Here is a 24,017-nt window from a genome sequence, read left to right on the forward strand (position 1 = left end):
TACTGGGAACGCTTGGCGGGGGAGAACGTAAACAGTTTATGGTACATTACAGAGGCTTTCCCGAGCAGCACCAAATGAATCCCTTTCTCCCACAGTGCCTGGGATAGACTTTCCGCAACTCTGCTTGCCTCTAAATCTTACTGACACCCCATACTTTTTCCTCCACCGGTTTTAGGGGCTCCTTATCCCGATTCGGGGCAAAGCGTCCATTCTGTCGATCTTTATTTCTTTTTAAAATTGAATAGCTCTACACGTTCGTGTTTTTCTTGATAACCAGGAAGCTTCTGTATACCAAACCTTTACACTTTTTACAGTTTTACTTTTCTCTCTGAACCCTTTTTATGCCTTGCTTAAAAGCATTATGTTACGTGCCACGATTGAGAACAACGATGCCCCCAAAATGTGGCTTTAAAGTATGCGGTAGCTGGGATCTTTGCATGCTCTCAGTCACTGGCCGGGAGCCCCTCCAAGAGCTAAAGCCCGCAAAGGACCAGTCTCAAATGGAGCCCCTGCAGCACAAAGCCCTGCTGTTTTCGGCTGTTTCTTGTCAAACACCCAGTACCTCCGCACGATGCCACCACTCATCCCGGAGCTTTATTTCTGAGGCAGGGCTTTTCGGGGATGCAAGCAGTCGAAGTTTGCCTTTGGGGCTGAATTATGGCGTGCGCAAATATAGTGACGATCGTCTCCTCTTCTCGCTTCCCGTACTGTAAAATCATCTGTTTTACTCTGTAAATCGCATTTTCCTCTTTTTAATACTATCAATCCCAAATACATACGATTTAGTTTTCTGTATCAGGAAGTCCAGCAACTTTGAAGATGATCTGCTACTGCCTACCATACAGTTGCTACTGCTTCATCATACCTTTGCAGTCTTACGTGTCATTAATGAAATAAACACCAAAACAGTTCTGTTGTCCACCAATACCTCTACTAAACGTGTTTTCCCTAAAAGAATATGGACCATTCCAAACAAGATTAGATCTCTTGCCACCTATTTAGTTTAACACAAGATGAATCCAAGCATCAGTGGCATTGCAGTGTTGTTTTTCAGGTAATTACGGTAGGTCTTGTGTAATCTTGTGTAGATTCCGTATTTAATAATTAAGCACCTCCATCCTAAAACGTAGCCTTTGCTCAAGCTTTCAATCCATGCAGTTAGGGGGAAAACTGACGTGGGCATAATGTTAAACGAGATTTAAATCAAAGCTGTCCAAAAAACTACTTTCTCCCACCACTTTCAAAGATTAAAACAAGATTTGAGGCAGTGCAGTTTCACGTTAAAAAAATCACTCACTCTCTCTTTTTTAAAATTACCATTTCAAAGAACCATGTGCATATGTGACTTTACTGTTCGTTATTTTATCGTAAAATACAAGTGCCAGGGGTTTTAAAAAACGTGTTATCGGGGATCACAGCAGTAATGTCTTAACCCAAATTTGATTGACAGCCACTACAGTTAATAGCAAATTCGTGCTCTGGGTAAAAACAGGAGCGTTGACATAATCTGTGAGTTGTGTCTTTCTTCTATAAGCACATTAAATTTTGCACAAAATGTTAAATCTTTGGAATCCCCTTCAACACTTATTTAAGTGGGGATTCCAAAGATTTAACGTTTTGCGTAAAATTTAAACTGCCAAATAATAAGATATTTCTCCAATGACAACTTGGACGCTCACACCATCCTCGAAAATCGATTAGCGGGCATCAAGTCTGAATTAGGAAAAGCAAAGATGGGCAAGCAGTACATATTTGTCTTCTAGAAAAATTTCACCTGGTGCGTTCCATACACCTACCTTCTGGAACTTGCTGTTTCACAGCAACCGATCCCCTTATGTTCCTATATCTCGCGGTGAAATAATTACTGAACATCGTGCTTTTGGGGGCACTGTATTTGGACACCTTAATATGGCGTTTAATGCTTGCATAATGCGAATTTCCACGTGTCTCCCGTTATTTTCAAGTTGCAAGTGATGCTTAAAATGGTGAAGACCGTCAGCCTGCCTTCTGGATACTCCCAACATTTAGATGTGTCACGAGCAATGAAAACGAAAAAAAACCTTTGAAAAGGCTCATTTTTATTTTATCTTCCCTCACTGCTAGGAAGTGCACGGACGGTTTGGAAGCAGGCGGCAGCTGAAAGCGGCACAGCACGTAAGGGCTGAGTCTGTGCTTTTCACCGCCTACGGCCACCCTTAGGCTGGCAGCCGACATCAAAGAGAGGCTGGTATCTCAGAGGAGCTTAGAAATTCAGCCCCAGGCTTGGCAAGGCCTTCACACCGTTTGCCTCGAGGTGTGAAGTGGGAAGGGGGGAAGGGGTGGGGGTGTGTGGAGGGAAACCACGAGGTACAACAGAATGGAGGGGGGGGGGATAACAGCAAAACCGCAGAGGGCCAACAGAGGCGAGGAAAATGCAGAAGTCCCTCCATAGCTTTTTTTATACATGCAGCAAAATGGGGATGAACTAGTTATAGCACAGGGACACACACCCTTGCAAAAATTAATCACCAAATGAACCAAACAGTGCCTTTGCCTCCTGCACTGGCTGATTCATTAACGAGGTATTTTATCCATCCACAAACCGTCAGGCTCCTGGAGGTTGTCTGGAGTTGTATCTCCCTTCATTTACCTGTATGTCCATGTTTTAGTAGTAGAAAAGCTGACCATTTACATTCCCTACCAGTACTGAGAAGGGAAGTGGCTCCTTTAGGTCAAAGTCAACTGGACATTGAATCTTCCAAGCTTGGATTTTGGCTTGAAAACACACCTCCAGTAAAGGAAGACAAAGCGATGGCATGAGCTGTCGCAGGAAAAGCGTCACACTCACAGCAGGAAGACCTGCCTCCTTACCTGTAAACGGCTCGCTTGTCTGATTCCAGCTGAGCCTGCGGGTCCAGTGTCACACTGACTGGGGTGGCCACTGCCCCAGACGATGCTGGGAGGTGGACCGGCTGGGTCTTAGAGTTCTGTTGCGTGGTGCCCGTCATCTAGGGTGTGAAATGATGCGGGGGGGGTGTTGGTCAGCAAATCTCACTCCATCCACCCAGCCCACCTTCCTCTGTAGCATGCAAGACTTTTCATTTCCTACACTGTTTGAAATGCATTATTTAATAGGGCTTGATGAACCCTGACATTAGGTTACTGGTTCAAATCACCACTGGGTCCTTGACAGGGTTGAAGCCAGGGGGCGGGGGCCCCTGGGCTAAACTCATTTTTGAGGCTCTACCAGCAGCATAAAATATTGCTTTAGCAACCAGAAAAAATAATTCTGAGGCCCAGGTTAACCTCTACATAAGTCCAGATTTGGTCCTTGAGCAAGACCCCTCCTCCAGGGCAGAGGAGCTGTAGAGGGGACGATTCAAGGGCCCCCTGTCACAAAAAAAAAATGTGGAACATAATTGAATTGGTCTGGGTTGGGGTCCCAGTATGATATGCTTTCATGGGTCCCAAAATCTCTAGTTGTACCCCTGCTCCAGAGCCTGGCTAACCCCGTGTTCTCAATTATATATTACTTTGGATAAAATTGTAAAATAAATAAGTGTAATGAGAATGTAAATTACTTGACTACTTAAAAATTTTTAAAAAATGAAACTGTAATGTTAGGATGGGCATTTCAATTCAGGAGGGTGCTGGAAATCTGGCTAAATAGAAAAATTCTGCAATCATGGCACTCGCTGTGGAAATCAAGTGTGGTTTTTCCCGTGGATGTTCTGTCAGCCTGTGACTGCTAAAAGGGAAAACGTATCCCTCCGCAGTTACCTCCATTTAGGGGACAACATCCCCATGTTCTGCTCTCATCCTAGAAATCTTATCGGACTTCTACTTCCACCCCACCAATACCCTCACTGCCCGTCACCTCTGCGTTTTTGGAGATTAAGAAACTTCATTGTAACTGGAGAGGGAGAATGTGTACTCTGGTGTGAGTAATTCATTTCGGTCTTATCTTTTGAGAAGAAGCGAAGGAACAGCTGGTGAATGGAATAATTTTTTCAGAAAATGACTCATATTTTCATTCGAAGAATAAGTCCACCAAAGATTATATATATATATATATGTGTGTGTGTGTGTGTGTGTGTGTGTGTGTGTGTGTGTGTGTGTGTGTATGTTTCTTACTTTTTTCAAAGACTTCTCACTGACATTTGATTTGGATAATCCCCCCGACCTGACTTAACATATGGGTGTAGCTATTTGGTAATATTTACTTTGACACCCATGACAACCCAATAAATAAACGCCTGCCCATACTGGCCAGTTGTCTGGCCGCAACATGTCAAAGAGAACGCAGCGGATCTGCCCTGCACCTTCTTTTAATATGCTTATCTTTTCACCAAGGGTCTGCAGCCATAATGGACTGGAACGGATCGGAGTTCCGTCTGCATATTTGAGGGTGGTTCACATTAGAAGGGACACAGTCCCTAAATTCAAGCTTCCAGCTTCCTGTCCTACTCAGAACAACACTTGCCTTATTCGTCTTGGCAACCTGAAAGGCCCTGTCTGAGTCTCTCTATTCCCTATGTAGAAGACCTTCACTCTATTTGATGGCACATGATATTACTCCTTTAGCAATGTATCTCTCTCTCCCTCTGCTCTCTCTCTCTCTCATTTGTGATTAGCCTTTGGAATCAAGCCCCCTCCCCCCCCAACACTACACCCCATTCCTGTCTGAGGAGGAAGCTTCAAGTCTTAATCCCGACTCCAAATGGGAAATAAATTAGCTTCTTCATACTTAACTAGCTCTCATCTGCATTTGTTATATTCCTGCAGCTCAGGATTCTCTCCGCGGCACTAATCCCCAGAGCGGAAGGAGACGGTTGTACGGATGGGAGGGGGGGGGGGGGTGGTTGATCTGAGGCACCTTCTCTCCCACCCTCCCCTCCTTTCTCCCCCCTTCCCCTCCCTTCTCCCCCCACTTCCTGCAGCAGGAAGGCAGGATAACGGGAGGTGCTAAAAACAGGCGCACCGGGTGTCATGGCACCCCTGCGTGGCTCCTGTCCTCAGCTTCAGAAGCCGTCCCGATTGTCCATTGTCAGAGACAAAGGAAGCTACGGCAACACGCCCCACACAGCTCTTTGTGGACACATTCCAGAACTTCCTTCCCCTTGTCGCTTCGGGGAAAGGCAAATAAGATACCCGATGTGAGGTCCTGCTTTTGTGAAGACGTGGGCGTTCTCTCTGATTGTCTCAGGAGTGTTCGGCACAATGGCCGCAGCGAGCAGAACTGTATGCATGAGGACAAAATCACACCATCAGGTTCAACTGATCAGCCATCCAGAAATCTCTGCGAACCCTCACCTGTTGGCTCTCCTGGTACGATGGTGGAGGAACGCTCTGTGTGGCCATCATTGTCAGTGCTGGTGCTGGGGACGCATGTTGCATCATGGGATAGCTTCACATTGAGACCCTGAGGGAGATAAAACAATTTCACAATTATTTGATTTTTTTTTTTCATGCTTTCAGCTAAAATGTACTGTATATCCACAAAATCCTCATTTAGTATAGATTGAAATCCTCTATTTCACATTTGTACAAACAGAGTAAAATTTTATTGGGCCTGTCATCTTTTTGGTGATAACAGTCAAGGAACAAATGTGGTTCATTTGCACTTAAAATGTCCCCAGATGTTCTGATCATGAAAGTCAGTAAGATCTATCTCCCCCTGAGCAATTTCAAGACCCACCACCAGGTGTTGCTGTGATGTAATAATGAGCAAAGACAAGCCTGCTGGAACTGAACTTGGCATTCCCCATCTTCCCATCATATTCATAGAAAAAAAATCAGCTTTCTCAACTAATGTGCATTTAGAAATTGCACCTTTACACAAATTATTAAGAAATAATAACTGATAATTACTCTGTAGCTGTGTAAGGAGAATCCATAAGATTCCCTGTAAACTGACAACACCTCAAAAACAGTTATTTAAAAGGACCGGAATGATGAGTTTGAGCATGGATTGCTAACCAACACAGGTATATTTGCATACAGTGACTACACAGTCTCTAAGATGCAAACAGCTCCCTGCAGGCTAACACCCCAAACAGGGTGTTCCGTCGGCAGGCGACTGGGTGATTACACGGCACAGCGAATCACGGCCTTATTAAAGCTGTTGTCATTCGGCTAATTGACATTCTGTAGAGCAGAGAGCTCCCAGTAGGTTGTGGCACACTCGCCCATAATTGGCCCAGACTCAGCGTCCTGGGAGTCCAGGGCAGACAGCAGACACACAGAGTAATCCACATGGACGTCACTCTCACCGGAGAGCACCAGTTGTCTCCACACCCTAGTGCACCATCCTTCCGTCAGTTTTTATGCCACCTTTCCCCTTTTACTGGCCTGTGTGCGCATTCCTTCCCAATATAGCGACCTCTCTGTTGAGTCTATGGAGAACAAACCCCCCAATTTTTGACCTGTCCATGTAGACTTTATCTGTCCATTATTTGTCCATACACACAAAAACTGACAACTACTGACCTTCTCACAACTGCTGACTTCAAATAGTGATGTGTCTATACCATTACACATGATAGCTTGTGTAAATCCTCAATTTACAGGATGCCTACCATCCTACTAACACAAGTTCACTTTCTCCCACACGCACAGGCCCCTGATTGATAGGATACCCTTCTTGGCTAGATAACATAGTCAATCTTCTTGAAGCAAACCCTCCTATACCTTATTCACAGATAAATCAACCATCTTAAGGTCTCTTGAGGAAACCATGTGATGTTCTAATGGTATTTAAGATTCAAATACTATTGAGCGATTCTTGCGATTTTATAACCCAAGTTTTCCAAAAATGACTTAATTTTGAGTACTGTATATTCACATCGCTTGCTGACTACACAATAGATTGATTCAAAAAGAGCATCATGTATATGTTACACCTTTCTCCTTCGAAGAACTCATTCCACTCGTCTGTTCTGTTTTGCTCTCATCTCATTCTGAGCAGTAAAATTAAATTAATCAACTATTTAGCTCTGTCCTCCACAGACAATTGAGATCAGACTGGTGGATTTACTCCAGGGTTACTTTTTCAATAAAGACAGATTTACCTTGTACGAGACAGTAATCATAGCTGAAATATTCTCCTCATAAATTTGCATGGCTTCATTTTCCTGCTCAGAATTACAGCCCTACCACCCCTCTGACAGAACCTTATTAACTCGGCGGCATGGAGAGTATGAAGCTTCAAAACTGCCTCATCTGACCTGAAGGATGAACCCCAAGGAGATAAAAATCTGGCCTACTGGGCCCCCACCTTTGTTTGGATCTGATTTGGAACAGCTGACACACACGCATGTTACACTTCTCCTCGGAAATGCTGGTTTCTTGGGTCAAATCCTTTGACACTTCTCTCGAGTCAGTCACACATGGAGAGGCATGCCCTTTGTGTTCTTGGCTCTTGTGGTTACGGTGAATGTCCAATGTCAGACAAAGCCATGTGAATCACTTAAGGAAATTTGGGTATATGGGGACCGTTGCTGGTATTTGGCACAAGAAGCCCGCTAATGTTGCTCAGTGATGTGTTTTGAGGAACCGCCCCAGTTTTCAGCAAGGAGCTATGTGCCTTCCTGGCTACAGAGGGAAGAGCTCTCCACCTCAGCCTCTTTTGAGGGTTGAGCCAACGTCAACCACCTGAGGAGACAATGACCCATTACACTCTCACCAAGTTCTGGGGCGGGAGCCAGGAGAAGCCCCCACTGCCTCCATGGCTGAAGGCTCCAGCACCCCGAGAAACAGGAAGTAAGCAGAAGATACGGCCTTCCCCCACAGACTGGAGGCGTTCCTCACCACTGAGCTCATCCCAGTGCTTGGCAGTGGCTCGTGGAAAAGGCTGGGGGTGTCCAAGAAAAATGACTATCTATTTTAGGACCGCGAAAACAGCATCAAGGTAACCGTATCACTGATTCTATCAGCGGAATGCCGTCTTCTTCCCAACACTCCAGCTCGGAATTCTCAGAAATACCTGAAAGTTTGCACTACAGTCAGGCTTGCGGCATATTTGATTTCACAAGCTGATTTCAAATCACACAAATTGAAGAGTTTATGCATGCGATTTGTGTACTGATTGCTCATTCCATACTGTCTGCAGTTGAAAGGCATCTTCTATCTAATCGGCCCTCGTTTTAATTGCAAATCCGTGAGTGTGCGTTGGTAATTAAATGGAAAATTACACATTAATTGATGGGACTAAAGATAAAGTGATTCCAATTATTGCTCGGTATTTTCATGGGCCTCAGCAGCCTCACTCCCAGGTGAGCTGCCACACCCAGGCAGCTCTGCAGAGACGCAAAGCATTTCCCATTTAGCTGCAAATGCACTGGACCTTTCAATGAGCAGATCCTGAAGGCCGAACTTCTCAGTGGGCAGATCCTGAGAGTGGGACCTCTCGGTGAGAAGATCCTGACAGCTAAACCTCTCAATGAAAAGATCCTGACAGTTAGACCTCTCAATGAGAAGATCCTGAGATCTGGAGATATTGTACGCGACATGATGATCATGATTCAGATTCCGATGGTTTATTGTCATTGTTGTTTTCACAGCAATGAAATTTAAAGATGCATCCTTTCCAGTGTCACATCAAAACAGTAGACAAATTAGTAAACAAAAAACAAATGACCTGCAAGTCTACCAATGTAGGACAGAATGGTCAGTAAACATTAAAATATGTTGGTGCTCCTTGTCCTTTTAAACATCTTGCCATTATTGTTGTCACATCATTCCACATTGAGATGGTAAAACTCATCTCAAAGAAGTCTCTTGGGGAGGACTGTCCTGTGATTTGGAAAGCACTTTTGTGATGCACTTTTAATGGGGAAAATACCAACTGTACAACTAATAGGAAAAATGTCAAATGTTTTTATTATCAAAAAGCTAATTTCTAGCTACATCAAAACACCAAATTCCACTGACAGTCTTCTAAATGTAACAAATATTTCTGCAGTATGCCAACAAAAGGTAGATGGCATGTGGGGATAAATGACAAATTTGTGTCATTTGGGATGTTTAAAAAAGGATTCCTGTTAACTAAGGCAGTTACGACATGCTGTAATTCAGTTGTCAAACAGTTTTCACAAGTTATCATTTCATCGAGACTGTAACCTAATTAACTATGATGGTATTTTAATCTTACATAAAGGAAAATTCACCCGGATTTTATCCCAAGGGATAAAGGGATAAGTGTTATTAACGTCTCAATGTCTATGGATTGTAAGTATTTGGGTTTATTCTGATGAAAATGTGTTATTGACTTGTCTTTGCGCGCCTGTTGTCAAATGTTGTAAAATCTTGACTGTCAGGCTTCAGAGTGTTCTCACATGACTGGACTATCAGCCAGGTCAGACACTTTACAAGGTAAAAATCAACATCAACAATCCCCGACACAACCTCTGACCAGGGCACTTGGCCACCTGGTAATGTAGGACGAGAGGTTATCCTGCAGCCAGAGCAATACAGCATCTTCCTAACTCGACGGCCTCCCTCTCTCTCGCCCTCCTCAGTAAACACAAGGAACTGCCGCACAGGAATCCAAAAACGGAAAAGCAAAACATACACAAACACAGAACTACAGCTGCTTTATAAAATATTCAGTTCCAAGGGGGTGCTTTGGTTAACGTTTCATCTCATCAACACAAATTTCAATAAACCAAATTAAATAACTTTCAAGCAAAAGGTGACTTTTTAATGCCTTGTAAAAAAAAAAAATAACAGTGTGCTCTTTAAGAAGTCGGCAGCGTAGCGAAAGTGCAACAGAAGTATCTCCTTACTTTGCATGGGGAGCCGCAGTACTCCGGGACAGCGATCGTGCAGGTTCGACACAAAATGGAAACAGGTGGTGCCTGGGTAGCGAGAGATACGGCAGATTGATGTTTTACTGCAGCGAAACACAACCCAAATGTTTTCTGCATGTGGACTTAAAATACGCGCATAGACATCTGTTTAGGTTGTTTCGTTTTATGATTTTATTTACGAGATAAAAAGAAGTACCATATTCAAAATATATTGACTATTATTATTGTCGATTTTATTATGAATAATATTATGAATAATATTTTGTTTAATACAATTGCATAGAAAATATTTTAAGTATATGCAATATTCTGTATCTTATTACATTATATTATTCATATATAACATATATTACATTCACTTCCCAAATCTTGACTGCTTCCTCACATCCATATTGGCTGAAGTTATTATATTTTATGAATAACCCGAATATGAAATGAACAACACTCCTCAGTGTTGTTCTCACTGTGCCAAAGGTACATAAGTCAGTCATTCTGGGCAGCTCTTGCCTGTAGACCCGTCATTTTTATTCCCGAGATGGTTTAGCACGTGGGGAGGGTGTGTGTGTGTGTGTGTGTTGGGGGCACAAGTGCTTGCTCGTTGCGAGGAACACTAACAAAAGGGAAGCGTCTATATCAGAGCCGGAGGCGGTGAGGTCGGGGTGGTGGCCCAGGGGCGAGAGCTCAGCAAGCGCTGTCTCCCTGTCCCAGTCCGGCTCATTATCCTACAGCGGCAGGAGATCCACGGTCCACCTTCCTCAAACCACTAGCCGATATAGGGCGGCCTTTTTTCTTACTTGAACAAACACTAGTAGCAGACAGAAATGGAGGGAGGACACCAGCTAATCATCCACAAACATACCTGATGCGTTTTGTCTAGACTACAAACAAGCGCAGGCTTCATGAATGAGCAAACACAATATGAACCGGTAACTGTTTCCATAGCGTCTAAATGTCACTTTCATTTTATCACAGGTTTTTATTATTATTTTTAATTAGATTAAAGGTTTTGGTAAAACAAAGGTTAGGCCTAATCGGACTACCAGAACTACGCAATTAATTTCATAATTATCAGGAGGCTTATGGATCGTATGCAAATAAACTTTTACGTCTCGGGAAAAAATGTTTAATTACAACCAGGCGATTTAATTGGAGCCCGTTTGTCTGGTTGTGGCAGAATGTGACATGGGGGGTGAGGCATGTGTAGTAGGGGTCAGAGCTTAAGATTCCACATGCAAGCAGAACGAGAAATAATAGTAATGTTTCAGAAATATGTACGCCACGTGTCAGCCGCGGCGGTTATCTCGATGGGAGTAGCCAGCGCCGGTATCATCGCCCGCTGCCGACTCGCCGCTGAAATGTTTTCGCTCTGCTGATAAAAATCGGAAAATCGAGAAATTGGAAGCTCGCGAGCCGCGGAGAGGAACGGGCGAATCCTCCAAAGTTCACTGTCAAATCGCTTCCTCCGTGCCTCTGTAGCTCCCCAGAGATACGGCGGGGAAGTCAGAGCTTTATCTCCGCTTATATCTGCTTGCTTTTTAAACGGATCCCCTCTTTATCTTCCTTTGAGGGAATAACCTCTCACAACTCCTCCGAGAAATGGGGCGGGGGGTGGCGGCGAGCGTCCACGTGGCGAGAGGAGGAACGTGGCGCACCCAGAATGCCAGAAGGGAAGAGAGGGTGGGGTCGGGAGTGGTTGGGGGCAAAGGGTGAGCAGGACTCATGTCAGGTGGAGGGAAAGGGGCAGGGGGAGGAACTCAGCCACTCTCGCTGCAAAGAGTAGAGGCCAGAGGTGGATGTGTGGCTGTAGCCTGAGAGATAATGGGTTTATTTTAACCAGTGGCATTACCAGGCTGCCAAACTGGGGTGGTCGTTTGGGTATGTTGGGTGAGCGTCACTGTTCACTTGTTGGCAGTTGTCAGTTAGGTGGGTGGGGGTTGCGACAGTAGTTGTCAAATGTGGGGGGTGGGGGTGTGTTCACCCATGGCCACGCCCTTGTTTTTAACCTTGGGGAAGTACCATCCATCCATCCATTTTCCAAACTGCTTATCCTACTGGGTCGCGGGGGGTCCGGAGCCTATCCCGGAAGCAATGGGCACGAGGCAGGGAACAACCCAGGATGGGGGGCCAGCCCATCGCAGGGCACACTCACACACCATCCACTCACACAGGCACACCTACGGACAATTTAGCAACTCCAATTAGCCTCTGCATGTTTTTGGACTGTGGGGGGAAACCGAAGTACCCGGAGGAAACCCCAGGATGGGGTGGGGGGGGGGGGCGAGTACCAGCCAAAGCAAAATGTGGCAAACTGATCACCCGGCACAAGCTGTTCCGGAAATGCACCGGGACTAAAGGCCGAAAATCCACCTCAGTGCTCAAGTTTGTGGGTGACTTACGTTTGCAGTGCACGCTGGTACCTTTCAGCTCACAAAAAAGAAAATAGCATTGTGCTGAAGTATTAAAAATAACATGTTTCTCCCTCTGCAGTAAGGAGCAGAGTGATCCACAGTGAAAGGACACCAAATGCTCCAATATTAAATGAAAGCGGTGATGTCAGAGCATCTCATAACGAGTGTCCCAGTACCGGAAGACACTGCCTACATTTTATATTTACATGCTGACTTTTTATAGGCAGATTTCAGCAAGATGCCAGGACCTAGAGAGTAGGCTGTTAACCCAAAAAGGAGGTGTGCCATTTCCCTTTCGCTCCCTCGTTTTTACTGACGGAATTTTATTTATTTTTTAATTTCCGTGGCCGAAAACGAAAGCCGGGACCCTACCGTAGTAAACAAACAAATGAATTGATGAGTGCTGCTCCTTCGTAAGCAGCCAGCCACTCCCGGCAGGCTGTTTAATTACGATATCACTACCCAGAAGCCCCTGCGTGACTTCCTCAAACAAAGAGGTAATTGCTCTCGTCGTTATTGCCGGGTAGGGCTCCTGGGTGGTGGCAGTTATAAATGCCAGGAGAGCTGTTGATAATACAAAACAGACAGGGACAGAAAACAAAAAAAGAAAGGAAGAAAATAGACAATAAAAAGTCTAACAGACCCCTAGATGAAAAGCGGAATAATGAACCTGGTGCTGGTGTTTGCTGTTCTTGGCTCTGGCAGCTGGTGTTTGTCTTTGCGTTAAGGGGAGACTCGAGTCGAATAAAAGGCTCGGAAACACCAAACAATCCAATATTAAATTTTCTCCGAAATGCCAGAGGGAGGAGAGCGGAGGGGTAGGTGAATGGAGATCCGGAGTAAGACGGGGGAACGAGGGTGACCCAGGCTGGATATCCGCGGCAGACTTGGTCAGGGCGAGCCTGGAGACAGGTAGCGCAGTGGCTAATCTCTCAGCACTGTTCCTACTTCGACGTGATGCCAGAATCTCTTGGGTGAAATTAAAATGGTGATTTGTGTCTTTCACGCGCCAGAAAGTCCAGTGAAGCGGCCATGCAGCTCATAAAGATGCCCTGAAATCTCAGATGCACTGCTAGGTCTCCAGAATTCGCATCAGCGAATTTAGTCCCCTGATCCACTTCCTGTTCGGCTCTTCCCTCCTAACTGCCGACCCGGCTGCCCTTCTTTCTGAGGGCCTGCTGAGGCACGTGGGCCAGTGGAGGGTCTGGAGCCAGACTCCCCCCATTCACTCCATACCCCCTCCACCCCCCCCGCCCCAGTCCTCTCCCGACGGCACATCTGGACCAGATTAGACTGCAGAGAACATCAGCTCTCCCCAGAGTGGCTGGCTGGATGGGTGGCCCGCCGGACCCCTTTTCAGCAGAGTGCCGGGACCCTGATTGATTGGGGGGGGGGGGGGGGTGCTGGCATGTACAAGTCCCACCTCCCATAGCACTCAGAAAGCTGCCAAGTGTGACTCCACATCCACACTGGGCACAACCATCAAGCTCAAAAAAGGCAGCATGAAAAAAAATCAATAACCTTCCTATTATTGTCCCCAGCAGAACATCGCCTCTGTTTTGCTCTGATATGAACTGAGATACGTCTAAATTAAGGTGGATCAAACCTGACGTGTCGGATTGCAAACGCATGTCGGTCTATGGCATCTTCAGCTTTATTCATATGCCGACAACGGGGATGAAAACCAAACTTTTGTCTTTGATGAAAGTTGATGAAAGTTTTTGTTTATATACTTCCTTTTGTTTATGTTTGTTTTCTTAATAATTTTCCCTTAGCAATTCTCCCTTTAACAGACTACGAGTACTTTTTTTTTTGGCCCACTCTGTATAATCTAGGCTCAGAGTCTATGAGATTGTCAAATTATGGTGACTGAGTGATGGGAGACTGTCTGCTTTTACTGCAAACCCATCTGTGTCAGGCGTACCTGCTCCCATTGTGAAAAGCAAAGTGCTGAACTCGCCTTTGCTGTCTGCTGCCCCACTGCCGCCTCTTTCCCGCACTTTGCGATGGACGGCAGGCCGCCGTCCTTCTGTTTTCCAGCCCTCCGATCAGGCGCACCTGCCAGTCCGCAGGGCACGTTTCCCGACTCAAAGTGTCCGTCAGCTAATGCGGATCAGCACATGTAGCCCCTACACCCATGCCGTTCATGCCAGAGATGGGGTCGGGGAGGGTCCTCGGCCAGTAGCGTAGGCTGGCCTTGCATCTGTTTGCAGTGCGAGATGTCATAGATTTATTGGATTGTAGACAGCATGCCAGTTTTTTATTGCGTGTGTGTGCCTAGCGTGCTTCCATCTATAATTTGTGTGCTGGTCCGGGGGGGGATGGTTGTGAGTTTCTGTATTATGCCTTTGTATTTTATTTGTCTATGTGCATGTAGGACCTGTCATATAAGTTGGAGGGGTTTATCAACGTATGTATTTGTGCACAGTGTCAGCGAGATTGTAGCTGTGATATCACCGTGTGATTTCATGCTCACCGGCCCTGGAATTCATGCTAGAGGCAGTATAGTGGCTCAGAGGGCCTCACACTCCCAGAGTTGTGGGTTTGAATCCCACCTCTGCTCTCTGTGTGTGGAGTTCACATGTTCTCCTTGTGTTGTGTGACTAATCTGGTTACCTCCCGTAGTGTAGAGACATGCAGTTAGGCTAATTAGTTTCCCTGTCAGTAGTATATGCCCTGTAATGGACTAGCATCCCATTCAGGATGTACCCCAGTCCTGTGCTGCCTGGGATAGACTCCAGACCCTCTCTCCGTGACCCTCACCAGGGTAAATGGCATGTATTCATGCTTTTCCGACATATAAAGCCTGATTCCTCCCACGTATCACTGTAAACTCATTAAGCTTCACCACAGCTATTTGTGACCATCCAACAGCAATACAGTAGACTGGAAGACATTTCCTTCATCTGTATACTCAAACAAGCTGGTCTCAGCAATACTGACATATATTTCGCAAATGAATCCAAAGCGACGTACAACTGAAAAGACAAGGTCAGACTATTGGGGGTTAGGGCCCTTGCTCAACAGTGCAGTCAAACTGCCAACCACGAGATGTGAAGGAGCGAGCTTCCGATCGCAGGCACGCGACCCTGACATCATGACAAGCAGAGGGATACCTTTGGTCAATCTGCAGCATCTTCATTTTCTCTCTTCCGACTTTCAGTATTTTTTTTTTTTTGCCACAAGAGTTGCATGGGATGCAAAACAGGTACAAGGGTTAGTCCGTGATTTCCATTTGGGAAAAAAAAGAAAGGGGGGACGTGGAGAGGACGGCGGGGGGGGGGGATGGCATCCAAACCCACTCCAATTATCTCTGCCAGCCATGCCAGAGAGACCGACTTAATTAAACTGACTTTGAGAGGGAGGGGGGGGGAGCGAGGAGGCGAGGGTTTGAGGGCGAAGCCGGCGCCGTATCAGCGGCAGGCACAAAGCCGAGCGCCGGCGCGGTGGCTCCCGCTCGTACCCTTTTCAAACCGACTTCAAAAGGGGGAGGGAGAAAAACAGCAATAACAATAAAGTGGGGTCCTTGCCGTTTAGAGCGATGCGATTGCTCTATTTAAACGAGTCCTGCGTCGTCGTCGTTCACACTCTCATCAGAAAATAAAAGGGGAATGAAATGATTTTACTCCTTGCCAAATCCCCCAATAATCCTCTTGTGCCTTCCTGAATCTGCCTCTGACTGTGACCTTTTCACTGGAATCCTGTTGCCATGGAAACCCATTGTGCGCCCCCCCCCCACCCCCACCCCAAGTCTGTCTCTCATACCGTTTGGCCAGAGTACCTGCACAAGCGTCTAACGGTGGTCATTCCACACTTGCGCTGTCTAAAGCACAGGAAATCCGAACCTCCAAGTTCCGCACTCGACTCCGCCCCCTGGTGGCCGGGCCGCTGCCCCCCGTTACTGCGGTTCGCCTCGTTAGTTTAATAAAATTTTATTACATCTCTGCCATCGGCCTTGTAAAGCATTTTGCGGTTTGTTACATTTCAGGACTAAACAGGATGGACCGTTGGGAAAAATGTTTCTACGTGAACCAGCAGTTTGATTTGTCGCTAATTTACTCCATCTGTTTTTCTTGGGGGGGGGGGGGGCTCAATGTTAAATGTTGAGTGTTACGCACTAATCCGCACCCACATCACAATGCTGCCCGACCATGTCTGACATCATTCATTTTTTGGCAACATGATATGTGGTATTAAATAAAACTCAAAGCACAAAAGTGGTTAGTATTTAAGTTTATGAAAAAATTATAAACACTACTTCCAACATACTATAATTTATGATTGAAGTAATCTAAAATCTATTCGATAAATATTTTGATAACAGGAAAGTTAGCCGCTTGCTTCAGCTGTTATTTTTACTATTTGCGTTAGAATGTAACAGATATGCTGGAAATCTGTGAAAAATCACTGGTTTCTCGATGAGTGATTTATACACATGATTTTCACTTACAGTCGCTATCAGTTACTGAAACACATTTAAAATAAAGGTGCTGAATATTGCACTTAAGAACAATCTGACTCACCAGACTCACTGTGTTTATTGAAGGGATTCATTGTATGACTCGGGCCACTCAGAACCCGGGTTTCAGCTATTTGTCGCTCATCGTGTGGAGCGACGCTGGAACGCCGGGGCATAAAGGCGGAGCACAACAGAGCAGGAAATAGGGAAGAGGAGGCCGCTAAGGCAGACACCATCCCTAAAACGTTGGCCGCGAGATCTGGAGGCTGGAGATAAGGCCGACTTGAGAGGCTTCCCCGTGGGGGGAAGGGAGGTGGGGGGAGCCACCTGGGAGGGGGGGGTTAACATGACAACCGCTGTTTTGTCAGGCACAAGTCGACCTCTCCCCCCCCCCACGTGCCCCAGCTTTCTCTCTCTATGTTCTTTCACCATAGCCGACTCCCCCCCCCCCCAGTACTGGAGAGTACCACATTCCCCCGCGTTGAGCTCAGCTTGGAGTGTCCCAGTCTGAGTAGCGGGATTGTTCTGGGAGTACAGGCCCACCGCCGGTTGCTACGGAAACCGACATACCACAGCTCCGACCCTGGCGGGCCACGCCGGTCTCCCCCAGCAGGAGTCACCGGCAGCTGCAGTACAGCTGTTACTCCGGGGCCTGGGGCCCGGGGCCGGTGGTTCGGGACTCGTCTTTCCGAGAGCGAGGGAGCAAGCGCGTGGCTGCGGCATGCCGGAGAGGAGCCGAGCTGGACTCCCAGACAGGGAGGACGGGCCTCTTAAAGGGGACAGCAGCTTATGGTGTCCGGACACGTAACCCGAGGCTGGCTATACAAGGCCCCTTTTGAATGACACCATCCTTCCTATTGGCTTAAAGCATTTAACCATTGTGATTTCCGTAACGAAAATTCAAAAGCCGAAAAGCTTATTGCCCGAGGTTCTCTTAGCTTTAGAACGTGAGAAAAAAGATACATACAAATCACTAAAATCCGACAGATGTAAAAACACCCGTGACTTTATTTAGGCCGACTTTTCCGAAAACTTAGTTCCACATATAGCTGAACTCAAATCGTATTAAACAAAGTAAGAGCTTATTAAAAAAAAAAACGAATCTGGATGAAGACGAATGCGTCATTTGTCTGCGTGTTAAACCAGGAAAGGGTGAGAAACAGGAGGAGCAGGATTTAAAGTGCATATTATAAATAAATAGGATGATCTGCTCATTTTACAGGAATACTGCGTAGTTAATGCCTGTTAGACATTAAGTCTTTTTTTCCTCCGAACAATGTGATTCATTCAGTCCGGCACCATCATCCTGTCTGCTTTCATAATCAGTAATGTAAAAGAATATTTCAACAGTGTACCCATTTAGTCTTTCAAGCCGATTCACAACCTATGTTCACTTCACAATGCCTGTAACAGATCCCCCATAATTCCTCTTACAGGTGGACACTTTCGCTTTATACTGCATGTAATAGCTTCTGGCGAGGGACCATAATATGTGTCCCAATAAGGCGGCAGACCGATAGCACAGACTGATTAAAGTTCATCCCAAGCCACGGCTCCTACTCGCCAAGTTCCCTGGCGGCACCTTTAAGTTAAAGATTCGCTGCCCACCCAGGATCCGGCCCGGGAGTGTCACCGCTGTACAAACAGCAGAGAGGCTACTGTGGGCCAGGAAGATGATACGCTAAATCCCTTCGATATAGAGGATTCGTGAAAGCGCGGTTTTTGTTTTCGTATGAAGACCTGGGATCAGGATGCTGTGGCAGAAGAGCAAAGTGAGCCTTTCGAGAGCATCCCAGGCAAGAACGGAACGCTGGAAAACAGGCCCTGGAGGAACAGCCCAATTCCACAGAGGTTCATTTTACCCACAAGCCTCGGCGCCCTGAATATAAGACTCCCACATAAGTACATATCCATTTTCTAATCGTCCCTGTGGCATGCATGGGGGGGGGGGATGGGATATGTAAATGATCCCTGATGTCGTTTTTGATGCCTCTCTCCGCTAATGGGATATCTGCCCAAGGTAGCGTGTTTGCCAGCCACGGGCAATGAAACACGTTTCTTGGTCAACATGACGCAACTTCAATTCAGTCAACAAATAACTATTCCAAACCACAATCTTAGGTTTTTTTTTTCCCCCCCCTGCCACACTGGAATGTTTCACGACATACCTATAATGACTATGCTTTGTATTTGCAAATAAATATCTATATAAATGATGCAGTAATATGCTTTTATCAAGAAAGAATAGCAGAAAAAAGATACAATAATTGCCTTCCCAGAGAAAAACAGTGAATGAAAACACATTTAAATATATATTATCATAAACTTTCATTTTTCACATCATAGGAACAAACATAGTTTAACCTGCTACACTTCTACACATTTCAATTTTGTGTATCTCCTATTAAATACTGCTAGGTCCTCTGGAGGATCGACTGGTGTTCTACTGCTTTAATATTTACAATTTAGTATTCCAGTTTTGTATTACCCCACCGCCAACAGCAGGACATACACACAAAGACATATTACACCCTACACTGGCAAAGTACCTCGCCCAAGCAGGCGTCTGAGACTTGAACCGGCAATCTTTCAGCCACAAGACTGATTCAATCAAAACCAGAATACTTTGGAGGCCCACAAATAGTAATGCAGTTCTTTAATGAGCCAGAAAGACTGCAATTAGTCAGTGATAATCTTTAAAAAATGGTGAACGTGGAGGAGATTGCAAATAACGAAACCCTCCCCTCCGCTAACCCGCAAACCATAACCCGAAAGAAATCTACTCAGCTCACGACTCTTGGATGCTATATGGTCCATCGCCGTAGCTCCATCAGCGGCTTCGTCGCGGCTGAAGCTGGGTGTTCGATCTCTGTTCTGAAGCAGAAGGATCAAAGTGCTACCTCTAGCCAAACATTAGCTTTAGTGTCATCCCTCCCTGCTAATCTAGTCACCTATGAGAGTTAACAAGATTCGATGCTTAGCGGTATCATTTGAGATGGCCTTGCTTTGGCAGAATATATAGTACCCGATAGCCCACATGGGTATATCGGATATACCACACAGATTTATCGTACGTGTTAGGACTTCTGGTCGGATTAACATGGAGCTTAAAAAAGAGGGGAGAATGATTTTTTTCATGTCACGACAACGCTAACCTAGCGCTAACGCTATAGTTACTAATTTCCATGCGGTAAAGTTAGCAACTAACTGGATGTCAATGAAAGCGTTTCGTCACCAGGGGAGAAGCCAACCTGTTACCCTGTATCACTGAAGGGCTCTACAGAGTTTCCTGCTATCCGTTATGTGTCTCTGCAGCTCAGTTTTGTGTGTTTTCCTACGTGCCATGGAAACTCCACCATATAGGATGCCCTCTCTGATTTTTCTCTCCTCCATCTGTTTTGTTTTCACTCAATCTTCCTTTTTGATGAGCTGGGTCTTCAGTGCCCCAATAAAATCCCATTAGCTCTTAATGAAGTCGGGCACACAGCCTCTTGGCCTCACCTCATTTACCGCGATTGTCTGGCGGCCATTAGCATGGAGGCAATTACAGGCGAGCAGCCAGAGTAATTGGAAATGCCAACAGGGACTCTAAGAAATGGGAATAAATAAAAAAATATTCAAACTAATAAGCTTCCATTGAGATGGGGGGGCTGCTAAGCTAAATCAACATAATTAGAACTGTGCTTGGTGAAGTAAAGACACTGAGTTGGGGGGGGGGTGTGTGTTGGGAGGGATTCACGGCTGGGGAGGGAGAGATGGAAGGGACAACAGGAGCCACGTTCACACTTAAAGATCTAGGTATAATGACAGACCACAAGGACTCCCACGGACCCGCTAAGGTCAGGGAGGTGGAACGTCGGCCATCTTTTACAAAGCTAAATGCTAGCTAGCCCCTCTGAAAATGGCTCTAATTTGAGATGTGCATTAGGCGTATCAAATCGGCAAGCTATTGTCACACGTCAACCGTCTCGTTTTTTGAAATAGCTCCAGGATCAGCCCCGTGCTCCTCAAAGACTTTCGGCCAAAAATATTTTTAAATCTTAAATAACGTGATGAGGGTTGGACGCGTGCCATCGAATGACTGCAATTGTCAAGGAGACCAAAAAAATTTTATTCAACACATATCTGTCAGGAGAGCTTCTGCTATCAAGTTAATTACTATTAATTCAAATTACACATGATTGCAAATGACCTAATAATTACAAATTGTACTTCTTGAACACGACTTAGAAATTAATTGAAATGCTACTGTACTAAATATACTTCTTCAGATTTTTTAGCTTTATTATGGGCAAATGGCTTATTGATTTTATTGAATCAATAGATATATGAATGGAAAATGAAGTTATAATTACTGGTATCCTTAAAAGACAAATGCAAAGGGATGAGACTGATAAGTTAGTACTTGGGTGCTCAACTCAAATGTTTTCAAGGGGGAAAGAAAAGCAACAGAATATAAAAATGCCCCCCGCATCTACTGCGAGGGGCGGTACCCACCACTCTGCCCTCCCCCCTGTTCTCTGAGCCACAGAGCAGGTGGAAGAAACCTGATAGTGCTCGGCTGCATCACGGGGGCACCTCCGAGAAGTGTGGGCCAATTTCCCACAATCCCCCAGTGAAGGCTGGGGCCAGTGCACTGAAAAATGGTGAGGGGAGGCAGAGGGGAGAGAGAGAAGTGGGGGGAGGGGTGGGTGCAGAGTAGGAGCCATGACTTGACACTGGGACTCTGCGGTCAAAACGGAAAACAGGATACTGGGTTGACGGAGGTCATCCACATTACTGGGACCAGTCATTCCTGTCAGTGCAAAGCTGATTGCCTGGAATTTACTGGAATTGCTTTCAGGGAGAAGCCTTTGTGCCTACAGAGCTACCAAACACATCGCACCAAACCCAGCCTTGAACATATCGATCCTGACTTGAATCATTCATTCCTCCATCATAATTGTGCCCACCGTCCATATTCACATATCAAGCTGAGGTCGCGGTGATCCCAACCTTCTTGACCAGAAAGCACAGGGCGGGAGGCGATGTGGACGTAAGGTCCACTCTTTGCGATACATAAGCGATGCACCAAGAGGGAACCCTCGACCACTGTGGCGTGAGCACCAGTTCTACATCATGTTAATATGGGCTTTCCGCTGGTCAGGCCTCTCCACTATCGCTCAATAGACTTGTCAGGCTCGTATATGAAACGCCTCCGTGGAATGTAATAATGGTATATGTAAAAATGGAGTCTTAGTGGATATATCACCATGGCAACCCTTCAAGGTAGTTTATTTAGACGTCTCCAGACAGATGTGGATGCACTCTTAGATGTTGATTGGGATGCCATCGTAATGGACATTGATTTTGAATCAGATGCAGAGATAATGACAGCAGATCGAGGAAGATACCACTTAGAATGAGCCTAAAGGGATAAACAGGGAACAGTTTTAAGGGACACAACAGGAGCTAGAGGGTGTGGCACTGTCTCACCAAAGAGAACACGGGATGCCGAACCTGAGGGCCTTGATGGCGGAGTGGCGCAGCATGGCGTGGGAGGCGCAGGCGACACAGCTACAGCCTCCCCCCCATCCTCTGTGCTCGCGGCTCCCGAGCGAAAATGTTTATTTGTCTAAAAAAGATCTACAAACAATCACTCTGCTCGACAGGAGAGAGGGTTTCCAGCCAGGAGGAGATTTAATTAGCAAAATCTCGTTAGGGCTAACGAAATTAAGCGTAAAACAATACTCGGCAGGACTCTGGGAGAGGCGGGAGGTGGGAGCGATTAAGGTCGGGAAGATATTGAGACAGTCGCTTGCATGCCGCAGGGAAGCAAATGGCTCGGAAGACCCGACCGCTCGAGTGCGCGATTAAATGAGTTCGCCGCTCTCTCGGTCTCCTGCAACATGACGGTCACCAAGCTGTTTTTCTTTGTCATTCTCCAAACTGCCCTGCCAGTCGTACAGAGCTCCCACACCACGGTCATATTCTGTTCGCTCTAAGGCTTAAAGGGACGCGCAGCGCCTTAAGCTATCAGATTTGGCCGCAACTAAATCCCGCGCCGGGCGGAGTATCCAAGCATGTCGTCGCTGTCGAAATTACCACTTGTAAAGTTGCCAAAGGAGACATAATGAAGAAGCACATCGCTTTGGTTTAAAAGTACGAAGAATATCAGAAATAACTGAGAATTTTTACTGAGATACATAATTGGTGGACGTCGGGGGGAACAGTCCAGATTTTCTGTTAGCTCTGTTCCAAGCTGTCCTGAAACAGTACCAAGTATTCCTGGAGATAGTTGGAGATATAGTGAGATTTCCTCAAACACCCTGCAGAGATCTGTTTTTTAGATCCAACTGTGAGATTTTCATCAAACACACAATATTAAGAATGTAAATGTATGTGTGAGTTTAATCACCAAGGATCGCATTTGTAATGTCGCTATCATGTTTTTTAAATTGGAAAAGAAAAAAAAATGCAACACTACAATTTTTTTTTTCACTGGTTCGGCGCACACCTTGATTAAAGACAGAGATGTGCCCTTCATGTCATTTCTGCTCTATTCGTCACTAGAGAAGTGTTTTATCTACTGATGCCCCCCCCTCTATTGCTGGGCAATGGGGGCATCAGAAATCAGGCATCTCACACTGCTACTTTTGCTTTAGCTATTTTAACTAGTGTTAAATTTAAATGAAACCTGTTTGTTTAAGATAAACATTCAATAGAGTCCACAAGGCAATAAACATATAGGTAATTAAATAAGCTTCTGATGTAAATGCAGTGCTAAATAGATGTTATGTATAAAGCTGACTAATGACTTACACTAAATTTATCTGCAGTAGTAAAATTTTCAGCATCTCCCCTGTTCTCTGCATGGACCAATATCACCTCCTCTAGGTACCAGCCTGTAAAATAACTCATTCAGTTTGCAGTATCGTGTTAAATTTTTCCCAACATTTTACAGAACATAACTGCACAGCAATTATCGACTAGAAGTGTAGCGGAATGCTTTAAGTGGACGTTGCGTTGGTGTACAATGGAACTTCTACCCGTAGCTGGACGGGCCTGCTGACTGAGTGGTGCAGTGATGGATTGGCGCGCTTGTACTTGTCACTGGAACACGTGTCACTGGCGAAGCTGGTAAGGGGCATATGTTGCCGGGGGAGAGCTGAGGGGGGGAGGTCATGCAATCCACAGGCCTCGTCAGAGCGAAATGGCAGGTTAGTAGGGGATGTTTCTCAAGTTTCTCCCAGTTACAAGGAAAACATTTTCACCCTCTGTAATCCTTACAGAGACTCCTGAAGTCTTGGGCCTGAGCAAACGACCAACCATGGAGTCTGGGCCCCCTGGGACAGACCCGGCCTTCCTGTTGACGTCAAAGTG

The 24,017-nt window shown here is 45.8% G+C and overlaps 1 protein-coding gene across 1 annotated transcript in view; it reads right to left on the reverse strand.

The window, feature by feature from the left end:
- Positions 1–24,017, reverse strand: part of pknox2 (pbx/knotted 1 homeobox 2) — a 66,073-nt gene that overhangs the window by 25,517 nt on the left and 16,539 nt on the right. The window contains exons 2-4 of the mRNA XM_049017170.1: positions 9,765–9,836; positions 5,293–5,401; positions 2,851–2,987 (exon numbers count right to left, since the gene is read on the reverse strand). Coding sequence (XP_048873127.1) covers positions 2,851–2,987; positions 5,293–5,379 — 224 coding nt within the window. The 5' untranslated portion in view covers positions 5,380–5,401; positions 9,765–9,836. The remainder of the gene's footprint in view (positions 1–2,850; positions 2,988–5,292; positions 5,402–9,764; positions 9,837–24,017) is intronic.

Source organism: Brienomyrus brachyistius, chromosome 6 (assembly GCF_023856365.1).
Source record: "Brienomyrus brachyistius isolate T26 chromosome 6, BBRACH_0.4, whole genome shotgun sequence".
In the NCBI taxonomy this organism is placed as follows: domain Eukaryota; kingdom Metazoa; phylum Chordata; class Actinopteri; order Osteoglossiformes; family Mormyridae; genus Brienomyrus; species Brienomyrus brachyistius.